The sequence below is a fragment of the Epargyreus clarus genome, unplaced genomic scaffold (genome assembly GCF_041222505.1).
Source record: "Epargyreus clarus isolate Ecla_fem2 unplaced genomic scaffold, WU_Ecla_fem_2.2 ptg000031l, whole genome shotgun sequence".
Taxonomy (NCBI): Eukaryota; Metazoa; Arthropoda; class Insecta; order Lepidoptera; family Hesperiidae; genus Epargyreus; species Epargyreus clarus.
The window spans coordinates 2647691-2672161 of NW_027332236.1; the positions used below are offsets into that span (position 1 = coordinate 2647691).

At 34.5% G+C, this 24471-nt stretch overlaps 3 protein-coding genes across 3 annotated transcripts; all 3 read right to left on the reverse strand.

The window, feature by feature from the left end:
- Positions 1–4369: 4369 nt before the first annotated feature.
- LOC140754816 (facilitated trehalose transporter Tret1-like) lies at positions 4370–6875 on the reverse strand. The gene has a single exon (XM_073089929.1). It carries the CDS (start codon positions 6868–6870, stop codon positions 5833–5835), a length of 1038 nt encoding a protein of 345 aa, XP_072946030.1. The 5' UTR covers positions 6871–6875; the 3' UTR covers positions 4370–5832.
- An 8-nt stretch (positions 6876–6883) lies between these two features.
- On the reverse strand, positions 6884–11290 carry LOC140754893 (facilitated trehalose transporter Tret1-like). Its single transcript, XM_073090055.1, has 3 exons — positions 10169–11290; positions 7596–7731; positions 6884–7131 (listed from the first exon to the last, which is right to left on the reverse strand). The coding sequence occupies exons 1-3, from the start codon at positions 10199–10201 to the stop codon at positions 6884–6886; spliced, it is 417 nt and encodes a 138-aa protein (XP_072946156.1). The 5' UTR covers positions 10202–11290.
- A 5289-nt stretch (positions 11291–16579) lies between these two features.
- LOC140754774 (facilitated trehalose transporter Tret1-like) lies at positions 16580–22388 on the reverse strand. The gene is made up of 3 exons (XM_073089865.1): positions 22243–22388; positions 20320–20455; positions 16580–19559 (listed from the first exon to the last, which is right to left on the reverse strand). The coding sequence occupies exons 1-3, from the start codon at positions 22276–22278 to the stop codon at positions 18277–18279; spliced, it is 1455 nt and encodes a 484-aa protein (XP_072945966.1). The 5' UTR covers positions 22279–22388; the 3' UTR covers positions 16580–18276.
- Between the last annotated feature and the right edge of the window lie 2083 nt (positions 22389–24471).

Sequence of the window (24471 nt, forward strand, 5' to 3'; positions counted from 1 at the left end):
TACCGTTCAATATTTTAAATTAAATCTTAACTAAAACATTGAACATTTTATATAAAATCGATGCATTACATTTTGTTTTTAATGAACAAAATGTAAATCCTAGAATAAATCATTAATTTTTGCTTATTAATTATGAGATGATTTTAGATTAATTTATTGTAAAAGAATTGACGGTTCTTGAAGGTCGCTTCGTGCCGACATATATAATTATTATCAAAAATCACACAATCAAATGGAACATTATGTTTACATTTTTGTCAATTAAACTATGTAGAAATCCACTTATTGTTATAGGTTTATCCTACAAAAATGGCTTGCTTTCACCGCTCTTTGCTGTGATTTTGAAAGATGATTGGAATCTTTCCAGGAAGATGCTATAGAGGCGTAGTATGCCGGGTACGGAGGAGGCAGCCAGTCCCGAGCGGCAGATTATGACGGGCGGCAAAATGTAACACTAAAATGTAATCATTTTAAAACGCTTTTATTAGCTTAGGTTGTATGTATGTAGGTATGTATGTAAGTAACAAGTAACGGAATCCAATTTGAACCCGATTTCTATCCACTTTGAACGTACAATTTAATTCAAAATTTTTAATAATATTGACATTTTAATAATTTTGTACCATTGTCCTTATCAACATCCTCAGGATTAACGATTTTCGAGGCCAGATTGTTTAAGCGGCTTAGAGAAACTTCATCGCAAGTTACTAGATTGCAAATAATTATCGCTATTTATTAGTTTCAGTAACTGTTATAGCGTGACTTTTAGTTTAGAAAATAATTTTTCTATAACTCAAATGTTCTGAAACATATCTATAATGCCCTTTTGTAGAAAAAATTTTAGGATTCCGTACTCAAAGGGTAAAACGAAACCCTCCGCTGTCTGTACGTGTGTCACTGGGCTTTATCTCTTAAACCGTAATAGATAGACAATTGATTTTTTACAAACGATGCATAATGGTGGTCGCTATAACAACAAATACTAAAAATTAAGAAAATAAATATAGTTAAAAAAACTAAAAAACACGCTTTTATGATAAAACCAACAAAAAAGTAGAAAATAACTTTCAATCTAAGAATCAATTAAGGAGCAGTAAATAATATAATTGTGGCAAAGCATGTAAGCTCTGTAAAATTATCAAGTGTCTATCTATTACGGTTAAGGAGATAGAGCCCTGTGTGTGACAGACGGACAGACAGCGAAAGCTTAGTAATAGGGTTCCTTTCGTATTCTTTAGTTAAAAAGGACACTGCAGCCATGGATTTTCATACTGAATCCCATCCAATTTATACTTAGTTTATCTTTTATTAGTATAATCCATTTTTATGGTCTTCAGAAGAGTGCATAGCCCTAGTACAACTCTGGCTAAGGGTATGATATTTAATGATTCATTGTTAAAACTGGAACATTATTTTGCTAAGGATCTGCTGTGCGTCCGACTGTGGTGCCTGGGATTTTAAACTCGGAGCCCTCGATTGAGATGCAGAGTTTCTAACCACTAGTATAATGATATTAATATAATTTATTTTGTGTTTATTAATTAATTTTAAAGTCTTTGGCGGGCGAGACAATATTTTCACCTTAGATCTATCAGCATTGACAGTTTCATTGCCAGACACACGTCTTGTACTTAGCGTCACTCCTAAAGGTTCTCCAATTTTTAAATCCAAAATGGTTTTCTGCTGACTTCTTCAGGTCATCTGTCCACCTGTTCGGTGGGGACCTGGACCTGAAAGAACATATTGTGATAGGAACTAAATATGTCATAATGATAAAATAAAATATTACGATTTTTGCGCATGGCCACGCGTCGCCACACCGTACACACTACTACATATAGACTGTATATATATACCATCGTATGCGCCACGGCATGCGTCGCCACGCCAGAAATCGGTTTTATGTGCGGCTATAGATGTTTCACATCAAAAACTGTTATAAAAAACTTAATTTCGATTGTAAATAAACAAAATAAGCAATAAATTATTTCAACAACTTGTTAACGACGGGCTCTATTTACATAAATAGGTAAATAAACATAATAAAAAATCCTTAATTAAATTAGAGGATAAATGTTAATATATGTTTTTAGTTGACCTTTAAAATGTTAAGCAAATGGTTTATGGTCTGTGGGTTTATGGTTATTCATTAATTAATTAATTATAGGCAAAAGAAATTGAGTAAAAAATATTGTTTAAAAACCAGTTGGATTTGACTTATTCGCATTGCGTTTTTTTATCATAAAAAATAAATTTAATAGATATATTAAATGTAAAATAAGTAAGTATTTTCGTAAAAAATATTTTTTTTTTATACGACAAAAATAATTACGACATGAAATGAAGTAAATACGAAATAATTAAAGTGTGAGTGGAACTCGCGCATGGTGGGTTTCGTACCACCATTTTTAATTTTTAGTACTTTTTCCTAAGATCTATCTATTATAGTTCACTAGATAAAACAGAAATCGTGCCTATCTATTACTGTTCAAAAGATAGCGGAACAGACAGCGCGACTGCCAGCCGAAGTTTATTTATTTATTTATTTACTAGCTGACCCGGCAAACTTTGTACCGCCTCGAAATCTATTTATCAAATATATTTCATATAAAATATAGCCTATGTTGCTCGTGGATAATGTAGCTTTCGAATGGTGAAAAAATTTTTAAAATCGGTTCAATAGTTTTTGAGCCTATTCATTACAACCAAACAAACAAACAAAGATTTCCTCTTTATAATATTAGTGTAGATTTGACACGCCAACAGCATAACATACAGAAATTTTACAAATAACATTGTGATATAATAAGATATGCAAGCCAATTATAGGCATGTACAACATTTATAGAAATAGAGACGTACTATATTTACGCATAAAATGTAAATTACAAACAAAATAAAATAAAATAAATCTATACAATAAATAAATATAGTTCAAAAAATTAAAAAAAACACGCTTTTATGATAAAATCAAATTCATTCTTTCATATATGCAGGGTAAGATAAGGATGTATGTTGATCTCTTTCTACTGAAAAACGGAGTTACTCACTGACAAACATACAAGTGAAGCTAATATAAAGCGTGTAATATACATAATTTTCTCTCAATAAATATACATAAGTTAAATAATAGAGTTCCGTTTTTATCCATTTGTTACGGAACCCTAAATAAGTAATTATGAATAAATTACTTTATTCTAGTAATTGTACATAACAACATAATTAAATCGAAGGCCGAGAACTCCTCCCAGTAGTTTATTATTTATAGCAAAATAATAAATTACTCAACCAGATGAATGAGAACGAATACAGAAAAATCAAATTGATTTTTAGAAATATGAGTTAGATTGACCCAGATAAATTATCATTTAACACAATTTTCAGATCTCTTTATTTAAAAAAAATCATCAGTCGCGGGAAACGTTATTGCTTCATTAATTTAGCGATTTAATAATATCATTCAATCAATATCAATAATATACCTACTACATAGAATCTCTTGCTAATATAAAAAAATATAAACATATGGATCATCATTAAATTTAAATATAACTTACAAAAACCATACATATTTATTATTCTTGTATTATTTGGGAAATTATAAAACGATCGAATAAAAAAACTTAGCGACTGATAATGAAATACTGTTTTCATAACTTGTGCGACTACATTACTAAATGAGCGACTTGAAATATAGAGAGGCAACTTTAGTATTAAGATAGATTAGGTTTTTCTAATTGAATTGGTTAGGTTAGGTCGGAACATATAAGACAATATAAAACTAAGCGAGCAGGGCGCGGTAGCGCCCTGCGAGCGGGTGGGCCCAATCTGTATGAATTCAGACCTTACCTTTATTCATGATCAATGACATGAGCACACAATATTCTACTTATTATAGTATCGTCAAAGTGATTTTTGTATTCGAAACACTTCATTTAAAATAAAATGCTGCTCAGTATTTATAAAAGAAACATTTGCTAAATATTGAATAAAACGCAGGACGCAATATTTACACTTAGACAATTATTAGATCGCTCAAATATAATGAAGCTTCTCATTTCGTATTTTAAGTAACTCACATTAATGTTTTTAAGTTGCTGTTCTGTTGATTTCTCGTCACTCGCAGCCAGTCGCTCACTTAGTAATACTATAACCAAAATTCATTATTTTTGTCATTTAAAACTTTTATTTGCAGTCACTCGTTTAAATACTACCCGTATTATTTCGCATAAAAAGGTCTAAAGTTGTAATTTTTTATAATACATTCAAATACTTTTATTATAACTAACTGGAAAAATAATAATTGAAGCATAAACTAATGTTTAGGATTTAAAAATGGAACACTTTTTGCAGATAGTAACAGATTTTTTTTAATATATTTTGATTGTACTCAATTCAAACTTTAGCAGGTACTCAGAATTTATTTTATGTACAGAGTACAATGCACTTTGAATAATTTTAATCTAAGCCCATAAAAACACAAACTCATCAATGTCACAAAAAATACAAATCATTTTGTAACTTATATTAATGAGCTGTAACAAAAAGTTATTCAATACATGATAACTCTATAATAAAAATGCCGACCTTGTATGTTCAATCAAAAATAGATACTTAATCTTTTAATTTAACAAGCTTGCCGTGTGATTCCGTTCGATATTTTTTTTATTTTTTACGAAAAAAAAATAAAAATAGTCATCTCCAGATAAGTATTGTAGTTTTGAGTTTTAACCGAAATTGTTGAATACCAATGTAGAAAATGGACAGAATATTAATTTTTTTAATACATACGCACGTCTAACTTAAATGTATGTATAGTCGTATGGCAATAATTACAAACACATAAATAGAAAAAACCTTAATATAACAAAAAACACGACTGCTTAAATATATAGCCCATGTTACTTAGACGAATCCAACGACACCTCATATGATAAAATCCATCAAGCCGTTTGAGCTACAGGTTGTGCCAACGAAATTTAAATACATACATTCTACATACAGACATACATCAGAAATACATACATACGTAGGTTCGAATAACATTATTCTCCGTAGTCTGGTACAAATACAATTAATTCAACAGTTTTAATTAACATACTCATAGTTGATATAAACACATTTCAGTTCGTATAAAACAAATACAATTAATTTAATCAATATTAATAGTCATAAGTAGTAAACTATGAACTCTGTTACATTTTACTTCTTGTACTATTTTACTTCCTTGACAATCAGTCAGGAAGTCAATAGTAATAGTAGTTATGAACTATGACTTCAAAACACACTTTCCGTTAATTTGGACCTTCTAAATGTTAACGGAAGGAGTTTTTGAAGGTCTAATATAAATATATGTAGGAAATGTGATGTGACAGTCGTTATAGCGTTAGAATAGTAGATTGATGCCCATTATTCATATTCAATCTATCCATTCCTTTGCCTAACAAAGATCGAAATTTGACCATTCTAGTAAGCAAATGTCAGCTTTTGATCTTTGTCTATCAAATTGATTGATCGTTCATTGAATAGATTGCTTATCAATAATAGGCGACAGAGTTGTCTAAAATTAAAAAAGGAATTAAAATATTTAAATTTAAAATTCTGACAAATATTATCTACATAAATGTACTAAATCAATATTAATATAATGTAGAATACATTAAAAAATAATAAACCATAAATAAATTTGAATAGCTCTTTACAATATCATTTCTACAGTAAGGAAATGTTTCTTATAAAATATGATTGAAAATTTCTTATAAAACATAAGATACTTTCGAACATATTTTAAACATATGAAAATAAATCAATTATTACAACCGCTTAATAAAATTAATTACTAGCTTGTGGATAACTTTTACTTCTATCACTTATACTTAACAACACATTACTTTCAACTGTCCGTTTCACACCTTTAATTTCGTCCTCAATTTGTTGCAACGTCTTATCTTTAGTCTCTGGTAATATAAGATACAATAAAACTAAACATACTATTACACATATTCCATACAAGGCATAGGTTCCCGATACGCCTGTATCCTCAATCATTATTGGAGTTACTTTAAGAGATAAGGCGTAAAAAGTAGTAAAAACAATACCACCAGCAAAGGACCCTAAACCTTTATGTTCTAAGGGAAAGATTTCCGCCGATATAGCAAACGCTGTTGGAACTAAACCGACGTGAGATACAAAACTGTGCATCAATATGATACTCGGTACTAACCAACGAACCTCTGTCGCTATATGAAAATGAGATTTAATTACAAGCGCCAAACTAACTAAAAACATTAAAGTAACCGCGAAAGCGCCCAAGGTAAATAGTATTGTACGTCTCTTAAACAACCTGATAAGGATACATGAAGTGGATAAAGCACATATCAACAAAACATCTGATGCGACAGAACAATACATCCCAATCGACTCGTCTCCGGTTATCTCAATCATGATTTGAGTTAAATACGCTAACAGAAAGAACCTTCCACTGGCATCAATTGCTATAGTTAACAATGAAACTATCAAGAACGGTTTAAGAAAGTCCTTCCTTATTAGCTTTTTAAACAACTTCGCTAAAAGCAAACGTTTTGTTGGCATATTTTTCTTTCTCTCTAAACGTTCTGCTTGAGCATTAATAAGATCTTTTAGTTCTTTTTGCTTTTCAATTGAGTTTCCATGTGCCCAGATGAACGATTTCTCGCATTCCTCAAATCTGCCCTTCATGGCTAAGAAAGCAGGACTTTCGGGCCAGAATAATATCATGATCGCTGATATTATGAGGGGTACAGCAGCAAACGCGGATATATATCTCCAATTCACGACCAAAGCTAAGGAGTGGCAAGCCAATGATCCCATTGCTTGTGATATCTTCTTCATGCTCATGAAGTAACTAACCCCTTCTTTTTGGATCACAGTATTCAGTGACTGTAATTGCCGTGATGAAGTAACTCCCAACGACGACTCCTTGCATCATTCTAGCAGATAACAGCTCTAAGATAGTATCAGCGAAGACAAAAATTATCCATCCAATCAGTTGGACGACGTTTACTCCAAAATTGACATATTTCCGCCCAAATTTTTGGAAGAGTGGTGACAGGAAGAAGAATCCGAATATTCCGGTGATTCCGTTGCTTGCGGCTGGAACGTTAAAATTACGGATAAGCACAGTGCTGATTTTAACTGAGATGAACGTTTAGCATAACGGCATATTCTTTTTTCTAAGGCCTAACATGGAAAGCTTCGAGTAAACATAAGTCTAACCAAACGTAGAACGCAGTGAAGCGTTTAATATATTTTATATACTAAGTATTGAAGTAGAAAACAAGCATGCAGTCCTACTGATGGCAAGTGAATACTGCCGACCACTGGTAAGTAAAGTGGTTCCCTTTAAAGCGGAACACAGCAGCTTAACACTGCTGTTATAAGGTATGATAAATATGACGATAACTCCATTAGGGTTAAATAGTAAAGGTTCTACTTTAAGGAGGTTTTAGAAAGTCAACAAATAAATATGACGATTAACGATACCGCGCTTTAACTAATAAAAGTTCTACATTAAGAAGGCTTTAGAAAATCTTAACAAAGAAAGGTCCATGCGTTACCGATCCAAGAAGCTTCATCAGAGGTAGCATGGATAGTGCCATTGGGAGCCATGATTGAAGGGTTGAGTACCGCTGGAAACGACACCATGATACCAGATGAGAATGATGTGAGACATCCCGCTGCCAGCACAAGGATCTGGAATGGATTAATGGTTTCTGCTATAGATTTTCTGATCTTCTACGATATATGTATTTCGTGTTATTTTAATATTAAATAAATAGATTTTTTTTTATTTAGAAGTGTCATACGTCCGCATAGTTGATCTGATAGTAAGTGGCTACTGCCGCCCATGGACATCTGTAATCAATCCCAGATAGGATTAGATATTTCCACCTGAGGTCGGCCACAGATGCACCGCTACCCCTGAGAACTAAGCTGGAACGCCTCGGAAAATTATGTTTCCCTTACCACAACCTTCAAAACGGAACACAGCAGCGCCTAACACTGCTGTTTTTAGGCAGAAATAGGTGTGGCGGTGGTGCCGCCGGAGTCGAAACACAAAGAGCTCTAACAGCATCCACATCTGTAACTAACCTCAGATGATATAAAAAATACAGTTGAATTGAGAACCTCCTCCTTTTTTGAAGTTGGTTTATAACAATCCTAACTAAGGTCAGCCACAGCTGGTTTGCTACCCCCAAAGACTAGTAGTCAAACATTCTTCAAACCATAACACATTAGCGCTTAACACTGTTATTAGGCAAAAATAGATGTGTCGGTATTATCTCCGGAACTGAACCACAAAGGGCTATACTATCCTCGATAATAAATAATGATACTCAAAAAGAAAGATACTCTTTTTGTTCGTTATAATTAACAACTAGAATACTATGTTTCTACTATTGGTCTAAGATCCGAAGCTAAATCGAACTGGACTGAGCTGATAATAGAATGAAACTCATTTTATAATGAAATTAGTACATTGGGTAATACATTAAAAATGGGTTTGCTAAAAAAATCCTGGACAGGATAATTTTAATTATTTTTTGAAAAATTAAAATTTAATTGAAAATTAAATTTTGCAACATCAAGATAATAAGAAAATTCTATTCTGAGTGAATGTTAAAAACATACAGAATGTGCAGGCTTTGGGTTGCCTATTATTTACGTGGACGAACTACTGGGTTGTCAGGTATAAACAGGTATTTCGCTGGCAACTACTTTCACTCATGATTATAATAGATAAAATTTTATATCAGTAGAAGCGCTGTTTTATTGTGAACACGTTGATATAGGGTTGTCTGCAAAATGAAAATTAATTTTTCAAAAAATAATTAAAATTATCCTGTCCAGGATTTTTTTAGCAAACCCATTTTTAATGTATTACCCAATGTACTAATTTCGTTATAAAATGAGTTTCATTCTATTATCAGCTCGGTCCAGTTCGACTTAGCTTCGGATCTTCTACTATATAACGTGGGTTATCACCCCTTATTCATAATCAATTAATCTTTTACCTACCAAAGATCAGTTTGGATTTGTTAAATTTGGATTTTTGGTAAAACAAATACTTATAAATTGATTTTTAATGATTGGCGATAATAGATAACAATAAATATAAAGATAAGATAGTAAACCAATAATAAAGCTTTTATTAAACGTATTAATGATTTTACCAATAAATAATAATGAACAATTGAACAATCAATCATGCTATCCGAGGACTTGTCGATATAAACACTTTGTTTCAAAATCAACTTGTTGTTGTCCTACTGCTGGGGTTCTCCCAAGGTTCCAGAGTGATTAACGCTTATAAATAGACCTTTGAAATAAGGTTAAGGAACTTCTTGAATTTTTTATGTTTTTTGATTAAAAAAATAATTAAAAACATACATAAATAAATATATACATACATAAATAGCAAAAAATAAGTGGCTCATGAATAAATAATTCGCCAAGTACGAGTCGATCTCGCACATTGAGGCTTTCATACCACCAAATGTTCATTACATTTTACTTATTTTTATAAAATTACATGTTAAAATATTTAAATGTGTTTTATTGTTCTTATTTGTATTTATTATAATAGCAGTTATAGTTGTAAACGCATTGTAAAAAATTCAAATGGCTTCCAACAGTTAGATTGAAAAATGCCGAAACATACCGGTGTGTTTTATGGAGACCCCCTTTAATATTCTATTTTATTTTATTTTTAGTATTTGTTCTTATAGCGGCCACCATTATGCATCCTCATCGTAAAACATGCAAGTGTATATCTATTACGGTTTCGTAGATAGAGTCCTGTGACAGACGGAGAGACAGCGAAGTCTTAGTAATAGGGTTCCGTTTTTACCCTTCGGGCACAGAACCCTAGAAATAAAAAAAATCAAAATAAGGCCAAAATAACCTGCAAGCTTAAAAAATCATACAGTAGTAGCACTTAGCCTAACTAGCATAACTGCTTTTAGCAGTAACTACCTATGATCTAGTCGGAACATAAAACTTTCTAAATTATTGGAACACTTGTGTCAGGCTAATGTTTTTAGCCTTATTTGGCGTTTTTATTATGGATATAATGAGGGTCAATTTAATTTCTTAAGTGTTTATAATTATAAAGTAAAAAATACATTACCTGTTTCCCACAACCATCATCTATGCTGCTCATTTGATCAAGTACTAATTTTGCCTCTGTTCACAGAGGCAGATAAAATATAAAAAATATTATTAATCAATCACTGTCTCGATAATAATCACAAAATTAAATATATCCAAAGTCACATCACATCACTAAAGTAACAGAATGATTTTTGACAGGCTTCTTAAATAAAAAAATCTTAATTCAAAAATATTCTTAATTCAAAGAATTAAGAATGTATTCCTTCTTTCTAATTCGGAGAATTAACAATTTATTATTGTTTTTTTAACAGAATTATTTTTAATTCCGTTTTAATTTTTTTAACGGAATTGTTACCAAAATTATTCGATAAATTCAGTGGACAGTTAAGTTACGCGGTTATTTTATTATGTTTCATTTTATCAATAAAATTAAACGTATCTCATTAAACCGGATTTTATTTCTCAACTTCGTAATCGGCAGTCGTGCTGCTTTTGCACTACAAAGATTTGCACTGATTCTCAATAACAATTTTCTGAATAACAAGTTGCAAACTTGTCTGTTGCCTTTAAATACGTGTATTTATAATGTATTCAAAGTTGAAAGACTCCTTGAAGCTGATAGAATCCTGGTTCGATTTTAAACATCACCGCCACACCTATTTCTGCCTCATAACAGCAGTGTTAGGCGCTGCTGTGTTCCGGTTTGAAGGGTGTGGTAAGGGAGACATACTGTTCCAGCTTAGTCATCAGGGGTAGCATCTGTGGCCGACCTCAGGTAGGAATATGTAAACCTATCTGGGTTTGATTACAGATGTCCATGGGCGGTGGTAGCCACTTAACATCAGGTGGATTGCATGCTCGTCTGCTACTCCTATGCTATAAAATAAAACATACACGCACGACTAAATGCATGTATGTGTGTGGCACGCGCGTGTATGCGTTAACACCGAGATAAGACAACCGCTTTATCAAAAGTATCTACCATACATAGTAGTTATACTGGTTTATCGGCTTTATTTTGATGTTTGAGCGCTCAAAAAGCATAAGTGTATTTATGAAGTATATGCCTTATGCTAGCTTCCCACGGTGCGTGATATCACAGATGAACACTGTACAACGCACAGTGGGATCAGGATCGTCTTTGGCACGAACGAGTCGAGCGGTGCCTCGACATCGCGAGTCAGCCCCTGCAACGGTGCATTGCGATTTCTTAAACGAGCTACTCACAAATCTGCCGTAGGACAATATAACGTGCACGGCGGTCGTGGCGATATCGGGAGTATCTCTACACACTTGTCTGCCGTGCAGTGATTCAGAGTATTGTGACCTACTTAGGTTATGGCAATCTAGGAACCAAGGGTGGTCTTGCGCCCCTGCCACCCTGCAGGACCAGTCTAGGAAATTGCCCCTGCTTGCGTAAACACACCACAATGAGGGAGCCAAGGGACATCGCCACTCTTACACACTTGATTGTCCCTGCGGCATGTGCGTGTGTATCCCGTATACTTTGCACGTCATTCATTTGACAAATGACAAAATGGCTTCGAATTTCGCAACTTAGACACACGCGCGACGCGCGCCATCGGAAGAGCCTTGGTACGATCCATAGCATTCCGTGCTTCTCGGCCATCCGTGCAAAAATCCGTAGAATCAGCGGCCGTGGGAAGCCGCTATAACTTTAACCCCGACATTACCTCAGTAACCAGTTTTTAGCCTAAAACAATATATCACTTTTGAAAAACAAATCATGTTTTATTTATAAAGTCACGCACGTCGTAAAAAGGGTTCATTAGTTTTATTATTTTTTATCTGTGCCAATGTTGGCATATCATTTAAGTGGGTGCAAAAAATAAAAGGCTTCAAACATCCATCGATTATTCGCATCATCACTAAAAATATGCTGGTACACAGATGTCTTATATTAAATTATTTTTCAAAATGTGGATCCTGTCCTCCTATGACGGACTATATTTTTGTACCTACGATGTAGGTATCTAATGAAGAATTTTTTGGAGAATGATACGAAACATCTTGTTTGTAAAACTGTTGTTTATTTAAAACTGTTACACGATTTTAAGCTAATAATGTGTTAAATGTTTAGATATGATTTATTATCCTTAAGAATAATTAATTCATTTACACGAGAAAATATATAGTAAAACAAAAACTTGTTAGAGAGCGTACTGTTACAAGGGATCTGTCTATCTTTTAAACCCTAACAGATAGACACTTGAATTTTTATATATAATAATTATTTTTTTAATTTAAATATAATTAATTTAATAATAATTAATAATTTATTAATTTAATAAATTAATTTATTATTTATTTATTTATTTATTCTTAATTTTTTATATATAATTTTTATTCTTATATTAAATTATTTTTCAAAATGTGGATCCTGTCCTCCTATGACGGACTATATTTTTGTACCTACGATGTAGGTATCTAATGAAGAATTTTTTGGAGAATGATACGAAATATCTTGTTTGTAAAACTGTTGTTTATTTAAAACTGTTACACGATGTTAAGCTAATAATGTGTTAAATGTTTAGATATGATTTATTATCCTTAAGAATAATTAATTCATTTACACGAGAAAATATATAGTAAAACAAAAACTTGTTAGAGAGCGTACTGTCACAAGGGATCTGTCTATCTTTTAAACCCTAACAGATAGACACTTGAATTTTTATAGAGTATGTATAACAACAAATACTAAAAATAAAAGACTTGAAAATAAATGGGGGTTGCCTTACAATAAACCTCATTTTTTTAGCGTTTTTCGCTTTATCTATTCAATGGTAAAAAGTAGACAGTTCAAATTTTTACAATGCATTTACTTTTATGGCTGCTATGAGAAAAATACTAAAAATAAATGAAAATACGGTGTACTTAGCTAATAAATACCATGTAAATGGTAGAAATCCCTTTTTTAAAATAATATTATCGACCCTGATATAAAAGCTACATTAAAATAAGTGGGCTAAAGATTAATGCGAAACTTTTCCATCCTGTATATATCTCCATGACCCTCCTATAAAAGCTACATTAAAATAAGTGGGCTAAAGATTAATGTGAAACTTTTCCATCCTGTATAAATATAATGCTACAAAAAATCTACATAAATATAATGCTACAAAAAATCTACATAACATACTAATAAATCAATGCTAATGAACAATCAATATTAATGTAACGGCGTGAGTTGACCTATCAACTTTATGACAAGACGCCATTAAATTACGAAAAAACAAGTTGATCTCGTAAAACAAAGATAGAAGATCTTTTTTTTTTTTTTTTATATAATATAAGAGTAGCAGACGAGCATGCAGTCTACCTGATGGTAAGTGGCTACTGCCGCCCATGGACATCTGTAATCAACCCCAGATAGGATTAGATATTCCTACCTGAGGTCGGCCACAGATGCGCCGCTACCCCTGAGGACTAAGCTGGAACGCCTCGGAAAAGTCTGTCTCCCTTACCACACCCTTCAAACCGGAACACAGCAGCGCCTAGCACTGCTGTTATTAGGTAGAAATAGGTGTGGCGGTGGTGCCGCCGGAGTCGAACCATAAAGGGTTCTACCACCTTCAAAATCTATTCAAATAAATAAAACAGAAGTGTAAGTTTGTAATGTTTTTTTTAATAATATAACAAATAATCTTCAAAAAAGGTGCAAAAAGAGCTCTCATACAAGACGGGCGATGCATTGGTGCCTCCTCTGGTGTTGCAAATGACCATAGGCGACGATGATTACTTTCTATTTGGTAGAAGGTCTACTTTATCGTTAGAATAAACTACAGGTTTTTTGATACAATATAGGAGTAGCAGACGAGCATGCAGTCCACCTGATGGTACGTGGCTGCCGTCCATGGACATCTGTGATCAACCCCAGATAGGATTAGATATTCCTACCTGAGGTCGGCCACAGATGCGCCGCTACCCCTGAGGACTAAGCTGGAACGCCTCGGAAAAGTCTGTCTCCCTTACCAAACCCTTCAAAACGGAACACAGCAGCGCCTAACACTGCTGTTATTAGACAGAAATAAGTGTGGCAGTGGTGCCGCCAGAGTCGTAGAAGAAGGTAGTAGAACCCATTGTGGTTCGACTCCGGCACCACCGGATTTTCCAAGGAATTCCAGCTTAATCCACAGGGGTAGCGAAGCATGTGTGGCTGACCTCAGATGAGAAGATTCTAACAAGACCAGGTGGTCTTGTCTGGGGTTGATGGCAGGTGTCAATGGGCAGCAGAGGCTACATAACATCAGTTGGACTGCATGCTCGTCTGCTACTTCTGTATTGTATATACATATATAAGTCGATTTTCTTGTTTTTATGATTGCTAGTTGTAGTACCTTCATTAAAATAATTACATAACCTTTCTTCGCATATCCCTTTGCATTTTTATGCAAACGATTTTTCGTATCCCTCGACGTAAAATGATATAAAAGATGTTCAACCACACCTTGATTAAATTTGAGTACTAATAAGGCAGTGCGTATTGAATTACGCAATAAAAGGCAAGATAACATACCTGTACTTAATAAAAAGCCTATATTATGATACGTATTACCTTGACCGGCTGTCACTTCCTACACATATCTTTATATATATATTTCTTATGTGCGTGTGTATATCACTCAACTCCTCCTAAACGACTGGACTGATTTTGATGAAATTTGTTGTGTGTGTTCAAGAGGACTTGAGAATGGTTTAGATTCACAATTTAGTCCGTGGGAAAAGGTTTTGTTAATTAATTTTTAATTCGTAAGTAGTTATAGAATCGGAAACTATGCATTTGATCAAGTGACGATCTTTAGCAAAGTTGTTGTCCAAGAGTCCACAAGGGTTTGGGAGTTGGTAAGACCAATTTTCGACAAATGGCACCACTGTCATTCCAAAGTACAAATTTTCCGTTTTATGTATGTCATATTATTTCTTTAAAATGCGGGCGAAGCCGCGGGCACCACTAGTCTTATATATATTATTTGTGACCCTTGCCCTATGGTTTCACCAGTTGAAAGTGTAAACACTCAGGGTTAAGCCTTTACTTAGTTTGCGCGGAACCCTAATTCTTTATCTTTATATATATACATCATCAACAACTCATTACTGTCGCACTGTTGGGCACTGTTCTCTTTCTGAATGAGAAGGATTAGGCCATAGTGTACCGCGCTGGCCAAGTGCGTATTGGTAGACTGCACATACCTTTAAAACTTTTTTTTAGATTTCTTAGGTATATAGGTTTCCTCACAATGTTCTCTTTGCCGTCTAAGCAAGTGATAATGAATTTCTAATTCGCACGTAACTTTGAAAAATCAGTGATACGCGCCTGGGATTTCAACCTCGAACCCTTCGGTTAAGAGGCCGATTTTCTTAACCACTAGGCTATCACTTCTTATTTTCTGTAATTAAAGTAGCCTAAGTTACTCCTAAGAACACTTAGCTTCCAGTAAAAGTCCCGTCGAAATCGGTCTAGCAATTTCGGCCATTAACCGGAACAAACTGACAGAAGGACAATTTTGGAAATACAACAACAACAGATATTTCAATTTTATTAATTTGTATATGATTTCTTACGATATAGTAGAATTTATACTCTTTAGATTTTTTTTAACTCTCAGGAGAGCAGGTTTCCTCACATTGGTTTACTTCACAGTTTAACGCTTAACGCTTTCTACACTCACAGCCCCACACTAGGATTCCCTGTATCGTGGGTGCTATGGACACACACACACAAATACACAAACACCCAGACCCAGAAACAAACTAAATTTATCATTTAGATATCTGTCTGGCCGGGGATCGAACGCGGGACCCTCTGCGCGTCAGACCGTGCTCCGCCACGCGGGTCGTCACAGTTTAAGCAAATGTGAAGTATGTGATAGTATGTGAAGTCTACCAATACGCACTTGGCCAGCGCGGTGGACTATGGCCTATGCTTCTCATTCTGAGAGGAGACCCGTGCCCAGCAGTGGGACAGTAATGGGTTGATGATGACGGCAGTAGCCACTTGCTATCAGGTGGACTGCATGCAAGCAGTGATAGCCTAGCGGTTAAGAAAGGCGGCCTCTCGATCGAGGGGTCCGAGGTTCAAATCCCAGGCATGCACCTCTGATTTTCAAATTTATGTGCGTATTAGAAATTAATTATCACTTGCTTAAACGGTGAAGGAAAACATCGTGAGGAAACCTGCATACCTGAGAGATAAAAATCTTAAAGGTATGTGAAGTCTACCAATACGCACTTGGTCAGCGCGGTGGACTATGGCCTAATCCTTCTCATTCTGAGAGGAGACCCGTGCCCAGCAGTGGGACAGTAATGGGTTGATGATGATGATGATGATGGACTGCATGCTCGTCTGCTATTCCTATATTATGTAAAGAAAAATGTGGATAGACACTTATATAACTTAAGCATAGTGATAAAAATGAAGGGAATAATTTGTCTTACAACTATAAATATATTTATAGTCTGCAAGTAAATCTGTTTTGTAATTAAGGTAATGAATAATTAAATTCGTTGAGGTAATTACCCTCTTGTGGTTTACAAATGATGTATGTTTAGAGATATTTGTTATGTGGTTTACAAATGATATTTTTTGAAATATTTTACCACGCTTTTATTAGCTTGACCTGTATTTATGTATGTAACGGAATCTTTGAACTCGATTTTACCCACTTTGAACCCGATTAATTTAAAATGTTGAACAATTATCAAGAACCGATGACAATACACGATTTTAATAATTTTATCGCATTCTCCTCATCAGGATTGTCAGGAATCAGGCTTAAAGATTTTCCATGTTCGATTTTAGCGTGGTTTTTAATTTTTAAACTATAATTATTACATACTTATATACAAAAGTAATTTAAGACATGATTAAGCTAAATTATAAAGAGATCATAAACTAAAATACCTAAATGACAAGTTTGGAAGCACAATATATCTACAATCTATACATATAAATAAAATTGGTGTGTCTGTTTTTAATATTGAAATAACCGCTTATTACTACATGCATATGAATATACATACGGTACATACACCGAACTAACATTTTTTACAATTTTTGTCTGTCTGTCTGTTTGTTTGTTCCGGCTAATCCCTGAAATGGCTGGACCGATTTTGACGGGACTTTTATTGGCAGGTAGCTGATGTAATAAGGAGTAACTTAGGCTTCATATATTTTAAAACTAGCTGTGCACCGCGGTTTCACCTGCGTTAGGTTTACTTTTTAACGCGGGTAAAACCGCAGGGCACAGCTAGTCTTTAATAAAATGATATTAGGTTGTTACATATTAGGTACTTACATGGATGTTATTCACAATTATACTTTTGTTTTTTAAATTATACTTTTTTTTTAATTTTAGCTTTAATAATTTAAGTACATTGTACACGGAATTAAAGTCGATATTTATTTGTGCATACGTTAATTACAATTATAAATAAAAAATATTAAATTAAATACCATACTTAACATGTCAGCATGGCATTATTTTTTTGTTAATCTTGTCAACATGACATCTAATTTTAGGTGGTTCAACCGGGAAGACGACCACTCCAATTTTTGCCTAAGAACACAGCAGTAAGCTCTGCTGTTTAGTTCAAATCAAATCAAATCAAATCAAATCAAATTTATTTTGTAAAATGCTTCATATACATTTTGTCATCACTGACGTACAAAATTATTAATAAAATTACAGGATCAATTATTATTATTTAAATATAAAATTATACACACAAATATCATAATTAATAAATTAGAATACATTATAATTACAATGTCAAGACTTTTAGCCACTTATACAAAAATAAAATTTCAATTTAATAAACAGTTCCCAGGTAACTAAACCCACGAGGCGTTTTAACTTAGTCCTCAGCTGCCACTCTTAAGGACTACTATGGTCGCCTGACATGTACCCCAACCAGCATTTACACCCTTACATCTAAACGGAATTGCTTCACACTAGAAAAGATGGTTGTGGTTCCCTAACTTCCTTACCTACTTTACTTAGAACCGTTAGAACTTATTTTTGGACTCAGTTGCAAATGCTTCTGTGAGTGACTGAATGTCGCTTACCATGCATTCATTTCAATTTAAACAATTTAAAAATCTTATCAAATATTTTTAATTGCCTCGCTATTATTAACTAGTAAAACATCATTTTCCACTGATCTCTTTACATTTTTTATTTCATCCTCAATTTGTTGCAACGTCTTATCTTTAGTTTCTGGCAAAATTATGTATAATAATCCTAAACATATCGTCACACATATTCCGTATATAGCATATGTTCCTGCCACGCCTGTACTCTCAATCATCATCGGAGTTACTTTAAGAGACAAGGCGTAGAAAGTAGTAAACACTATACCACCAGTAAAGGACCCATAACCCTTATGTTCTAAAGGAAATATTTCCGCTGATATAGCAAACGCTACAGGAACTAAACCGACATGAGATACGAAGCTGTGCATCAATATCATACTCGGTACTAACCAACGTACCTCTGTCGCTATATTAAAATGAGATTTCAACACAAGTGCGAAACTTACTAGAAACATTAATACATTTGTGAAAGCACCAAGTGTGAATAATAATGTACGTCGCTTAAAATATCTGATAAGTATACATGAAGTGGATAAAGCACTTATTAACAATACATCAGATGCGATTGAACAATACATCGCGATTGACTTATCTCCTGTTATCTCTACCATGATCTGAGTTAAATATGCTAGTAGGAAATATCTTCCACTAGCATCTATTGCTAGCGTTAGCAATGCAACTATAAAGAATGATTTGAGAAAGTCTTTTCTCATGAGCTTCTTAAGGATATTAGTCATGAAGAAGGGCTTCTTAGCAGAAGTCTTCTTTTTCTCCAATCGTTCACTCTGTGCCCTGATCAGATCTTTGAGTTCTTTAAGTCTTTCCGGAGAATTACCTTTGGCCCAGATAAATGCTTTCTCGCATTCGTCAAACCTGCCTTTCATGGCTAAAAAGGCTGGGCTTTCTACCCAGAATAACGTCATAACTCCAGCCAAGACGACTGGCCCGGCAGCGAACATTGAGATTTGTCTCCAATCGAAGACTAAAGCTAAGGAGTGGCACGCGAACGAGCCTAAGGCAATCGATATCTTCTTCATGGTCATGAAGTAGCCTCTTCTTTTCGGATCACAGTACTCAGTAACCGTGATGGCGGAGATAAAGTAGCTGCCAACGACGAACCCTTGCATCAGTCTAGCGAACAGCAGCTCCAGGATACTGTTGGCGAAGATGAAAAGGATCCATCCGATCAGTTGGACGACGTTAATCCCTAAGTTGATATATTTCCGGCCATACATTTGGAATAACGGTGAAAGGACGAAAAATCCCAAAATTCCACTTATACCGTTGCTTGCAGCTGAAACAATAAGATTTAAGCTAAATATTATATAGTTAAATATAATATGTAACAAACGTGATATTAAGTAAGTAGGAGAAGGTGGTTGTAGTTCGACAGCGGAAGCGCCACGTAAAACGCTGTTGTGTTCAGATTGAAAAAGTTTGATAAAGATGATATACTTATCAGAGGCGTTCCAACTTGAGCCTCAGGAATTGTAAAGCGTCTGTGGTCAACAGGTACGAACGTTAGGTAAGACTCTTATTGTTATGGGTTTGATTACAGATGTCCACGGAAAGCAGTAGTTACTTACGATCAGTTAGACTGCATGCTCATGTACTATTTCACTATTAAAATACTACAAAGGTAGAACCCTTTGTGATTCGACTTCGGCGGCACCACCGACACACGTATTTCTGCCTCATAACAGCAGTGTTAAGCGCTGCTGTGTTCTGGTTTGAAGGGTGTGGTAAGGGAGACATACTTTTCAGAGGCGTTCCAGCTCAGTTCTCAGGGGTCGCAGCACATCTGTGGTCGACCTCAGGTAGGAATATCTAATCCTTTCTGGGGTTGATTACAGATGTCCATGGGTGGAAGTAGCCACTTACCATCAGGTGGACTGCTAGTTCGCCTGCTACTCCTATATTATAAAAAAAAACTATTTCACTATTATATAGAAGTTGATGGATTTTATGCTCGATTGTCCAAAATTAAATACATCACCATGCACCGGATCATAAAAATTCCCACTCTTTGGGAGTTTGTAGTGATGAAAGCTTACCTATCCAGGAACTCTGGCTAGAGGTGGCATGAAACGTGCTGTTTGGAGACTGGATCGATGGATTGAGAACGGATGGAAAGGAGAGCATTATCCCAGCGGAGAACGAAGCGAAGCATCCTGAAGACAGCACCAAGATCTGGAACCATTAAAAATGTACGAAAATGTTCAAAATTCAAATACTTATATTTTATTCAATTATGATTCGTATAAACCTCTTTTGAACGTCAATAATCTACCACTGTTTCAAGAAGCAGTGCATGAAACTCATATGTTCTGCATATTTTAAAAAAATAATATTATACAGGTTACCTGTTTAATATTGACATTAGTGGTACATTACAATTTATGGTGGAGTTGAAAGTCATATCATACCACGAGTATAATATAATGAATTATAATGTACATTTTAACAGTGATTTACATTTTACATATTATGTACACAAAAATAATTTAATAATTGATTTTAAAACCTTTTCTCGGGTATATTAAAAGTATTTTAGCATTATATTCTTGAAAAAAGTTATTAAAGGAGAAAGTGTGTGTTTGTGTATGTGTTAGCTCCAACGCAGGACTAGAATTTACTCATATACATATTTATGATTTCAAAGTGAAAGGTGGGGAAAAACAACACTTTTGAGGTCACGCTTGTATTTTTTTATAATATTGGGATAGCAGAGGAGCATGCAGTCCACCTGATGGTAAGTGGCTGCCGCCCATAGACAACTGTCATCAATCTTGAATAAGATTACATTCTTACCTAAGATTGGCCTCACGTACGCCTCTACCCTTGAGGACTATGCTGAAATGCCTCGGAATAATATGCCTCCCATACACCCTTCAAACCAGAACACAGCAGCTCTTAATACTGCTGTTATTAGAAATAGAGGTGGTGTTGGTGCCGTCGGAGTCGAACTGCAGAGGGTTCTACCACCTTTAAATGTATTAGTTTCAACTAATATAATTTACATAGGTACCCCTTATGCCTGGGCCTGGGATTTGAAACTCGGACCCCTCGATCGAGAGGCCGAATTTCTTAACCACTAGGCTATCACTGCTGAAACTGAAGGTACGTCTCCGTTATTTCAAGTACGTATGAAGTATATTGACATGTAGGTATTTGGTCAGTCTGATGGAATACCCCCTACAATTGGCGCAATTAAACCAAACCAAAATCTGTACGTCACAAGTGCATTGGTCAGCTGCAATCCCCTTTAAAAAAATGTCTGATCACTAAGGGTCCCTAAAATGATCTAAAACTATCCGTTCCAGAACATATCTTCGGTCCCAACAAAGCCCTATGTGAGTTTGTCACTAAAGCACATGGATCTTTTAACTTAAGTCAATTAGTATTTTAAATAACTTATCATTCACCTTTAAATAATAATAAAAATTAGAATCTTTAAATATTAAAATTTTCCACTATTTTTAAATAAATATTTTAAAGTAACTACACATTACCACCAAGTAAAATCATGATCACAAACTGTAAAATATAACACGAAATGTATTTTTTGATATTAACACAAATGTATTCGAAAAACGCACATATTTTTTACCAAATTTAAATTCAAATAAAATGTATTCCTATCACACAATATCACAATCACCTCAATATTCTGTACACAAAAATATTTGTCACCACTAAAAATCATTATCACTTCCGTATTTATAATTATTATCACGATTATATTTGAATATCACGATTTCTTTATCACATTTTCGTGAACACTAAGAGGCAAATTTAAACACAGAATAAATTAACAGACTACCAAAGTGATTTTCAATTCATTACAATTAATTTGCATCACGTTATTGCCAATCACTTGATCATTAAACATCATATTTCAATATTGTTGATCACCGAAATACTACATATTTTATATCACGATTTTTGCTCAAAAATCAGTAAAAACATTAACTAACCTGCCTTCTAGAATACCGATCGGCCGTAGTGCACATTTTAGTATGACAGTTACTCCATCTATTAACGATGCAATCTTGATCAACCGGATTTTTCTTTCTCAAATCGTGTTGATTCACACTTGTGCCCTTACGCTCATACAGTGAATAAAAAACCTCCTTTATTATTGAGCTGAAGGTTAGTAGGTAATAACAAGAATTTAATTTGGACATATCTCTGTTATCACTTAAGATATGAGACACCAATAAAATAATGAATGTCTCTTTTTTGTGACGGGGACTGACCTTTAAAAGGTCCCGCAATGTTTTAAGTATAGTTCACGCCAAACTCCTAGTCCGTTCCCAATATAGAAACGAGTCACGTCACAATAGCAAATTGCAGATATTAGCGGGATGAAGACAGCGTGGGACCTCCCTGTGGGACACCCGTCTGCGGCCCGCTCTCGCCCACGGGTGCATAGCTGCGTTAGTGTGCCCTTACGTTACGCAGTTACGTTGTATATGCTAACTAAACCTGCGCGCAACAACTTCAGAGCGGACTAGCAGTTTGGCGCGGACTAAAATGTCCTCGGTGATTATGACTACGTAGAGGCTATGGGCTCAGGTATATTCAATGGAAGCATGGAGAGCATAAAGAGCATAACAATTGCAGCCACACATATCCTCTTTCTTCCCGGGGTCACTTGTAATCGCTTCTTATGGCAATTAGGGCTTTTTAGCACGCTTTTATTAGCTTGGGTTGCATGTATGTATGTATGTATGTGTGTATCTATCTATCTATGTAACGGAATCTTTGAACTCGATTTTTATCCACTTTGAACGGTCCGATTAATTTAAGATTTTGAACGATTATCAAGAACCGATGACAATACACGATTTCAATAATTTTATCCCATTCTCCTCTTCAGGATCGTCAGGATTCAGGATTAACGAGTTCCCTTGTGCGATTTTAGCGTGGTTTTTAGTTTTTAAACTATGTATAATTATTATAATATATGTAGCGAACAAGCATGCGGCCCACCTGATGGTAAGTGACTACTGCCGCCCATAGACATCTGTAATACCACCTTCTACAGTGTACAAGATTTTTTGCGAATATCGAAATGCATATTTTTGATAAAACGCAATGTTATGTACAAAATGTTACAAAATACGGAAAAATATGTGAACTTTTTTGATATTAAAATTATTGATGAATAGACCTGAATGAGTCGAGCTATCTAAAATAAATTATTTCACTAAAAACTGTGTGTGCAGAACCAAAAAAAGTAAAGCGAAGCTTAGTCAGGTTCTATCTTAATATAAATCGTAAAGAAATAAGTTATAGGGAAATAATTTATACAAACATGTTTACAGGTTAAATTTTGTGAAGTTCTTAAATATGTAATGTATGTAGGTATTACATGCAAGATTACATGCAAGATATAAAGCAAGATTGTTATAAGTAATGCCAAAAAACGGAGGACAGTATATCTTATGGTGTGGCCAATGGCGCCTATGGACCACTACGAACAAATTCAAACAAGATTAAGCCAGATTAAGATTAAGATCTGACGGTGGTAGAACCCTTTGTGGCTCGACTCCGCCCACACCACCGCTAGTGGTGGTGTGGCCGGAGACCAATGCTAGAATAGATACTCCTATTTCTGCTCCATAACAGCAGTGTTAAACGCTGCTGTATTCTGGTTTGAAGGGAGTATGCTTTTTCGAGGCGTTCCAGCTTAGTCCTCAGATTACAGGTAGGAATATTTAATCCTATTTAGGGTTGATCCATGGGCGGTAGCCAATTACCATCAGGTGAACTGCATACTCGTCTGCTATTGTAGCTAGTTAGCTACCTGAGATCTGGTACAGATGCGTTGATACCCCTAAGGACAATTTTAGAAACTTGAAATGGCTCATATAAACTACCCTTACCACACTCTTCAAACCATGAGAGAGCAACGCTACATTACTCTTAAAGCTCAAAAGGGATTTAAAAAATACAATATATGAGAAAAACTTTTAGAAATTTTAAGTTTGTGATAAAGCCATGCGTGTAGACACGGCATTATATTTACTGGTATAAAAAATGGCTATAAATAAATAATCGGTTAAGTGCAAGTCGAACTCGCACACGGCGGGTTCCGTACCACCAAAATTTATATATTTTTAATTTTTATTATTTTTTATTACAGCAATTAGCACAGAAATAAATACACTGTGAAAATTTGAACTGTCTATCTGGCAGTT

Bases quoted from the DNA above. Each gene is read 5' to 3' on its own strand.
- LOC140754893 (XM_073090055.1), bottom strand. From the start codon at position 10,201: ATGAGCAGCATAGATGATGGTTGTGGGAAACAG. The intron at 7,732-10,168 runs GTAATGTATTTT...AATCCATTCCAG, and splicing joins ATGATGGTTGTGGGAAACAG to ATCCTTGTGCTGGCAGCGGG. The intron at 7,132-7,595 runs GTAACGCATGGA...TTAACGTTCCAG, and splicing joins TGATGAAGCTTCTTGGATCG to CCGCAAGCAACGGAATCACC.
- LOC140754816 (XM_073089929.1), bottom strand. From the start codon at position 6,870: ATGAAGAAGATATCACAAGCAATGGGATCATTGGCTTGCCACTCCTTA.
- LOC140754774 (XM_073089865.1), bottom strand. From the start codon at position 22,278: ATGTGCACTACGGCCGATCGGTATTCTAGAAGGCAG. The intron at 20,456-22,242 runs GTTAGTTAATGT...TAATGGTTCCAG, and splicing joins ATCGGTATTCTAGAAGGCAG to ATCTTGGTGCTGTCTTCAGG. The intron at 19,560-20,319 runs GTAAGCTTTCAT...TTATTGTTTCAG, and splicing joins TAGCCAGAGTTCCTGGATAG to CTGCAAGCAACGGTATAAGT.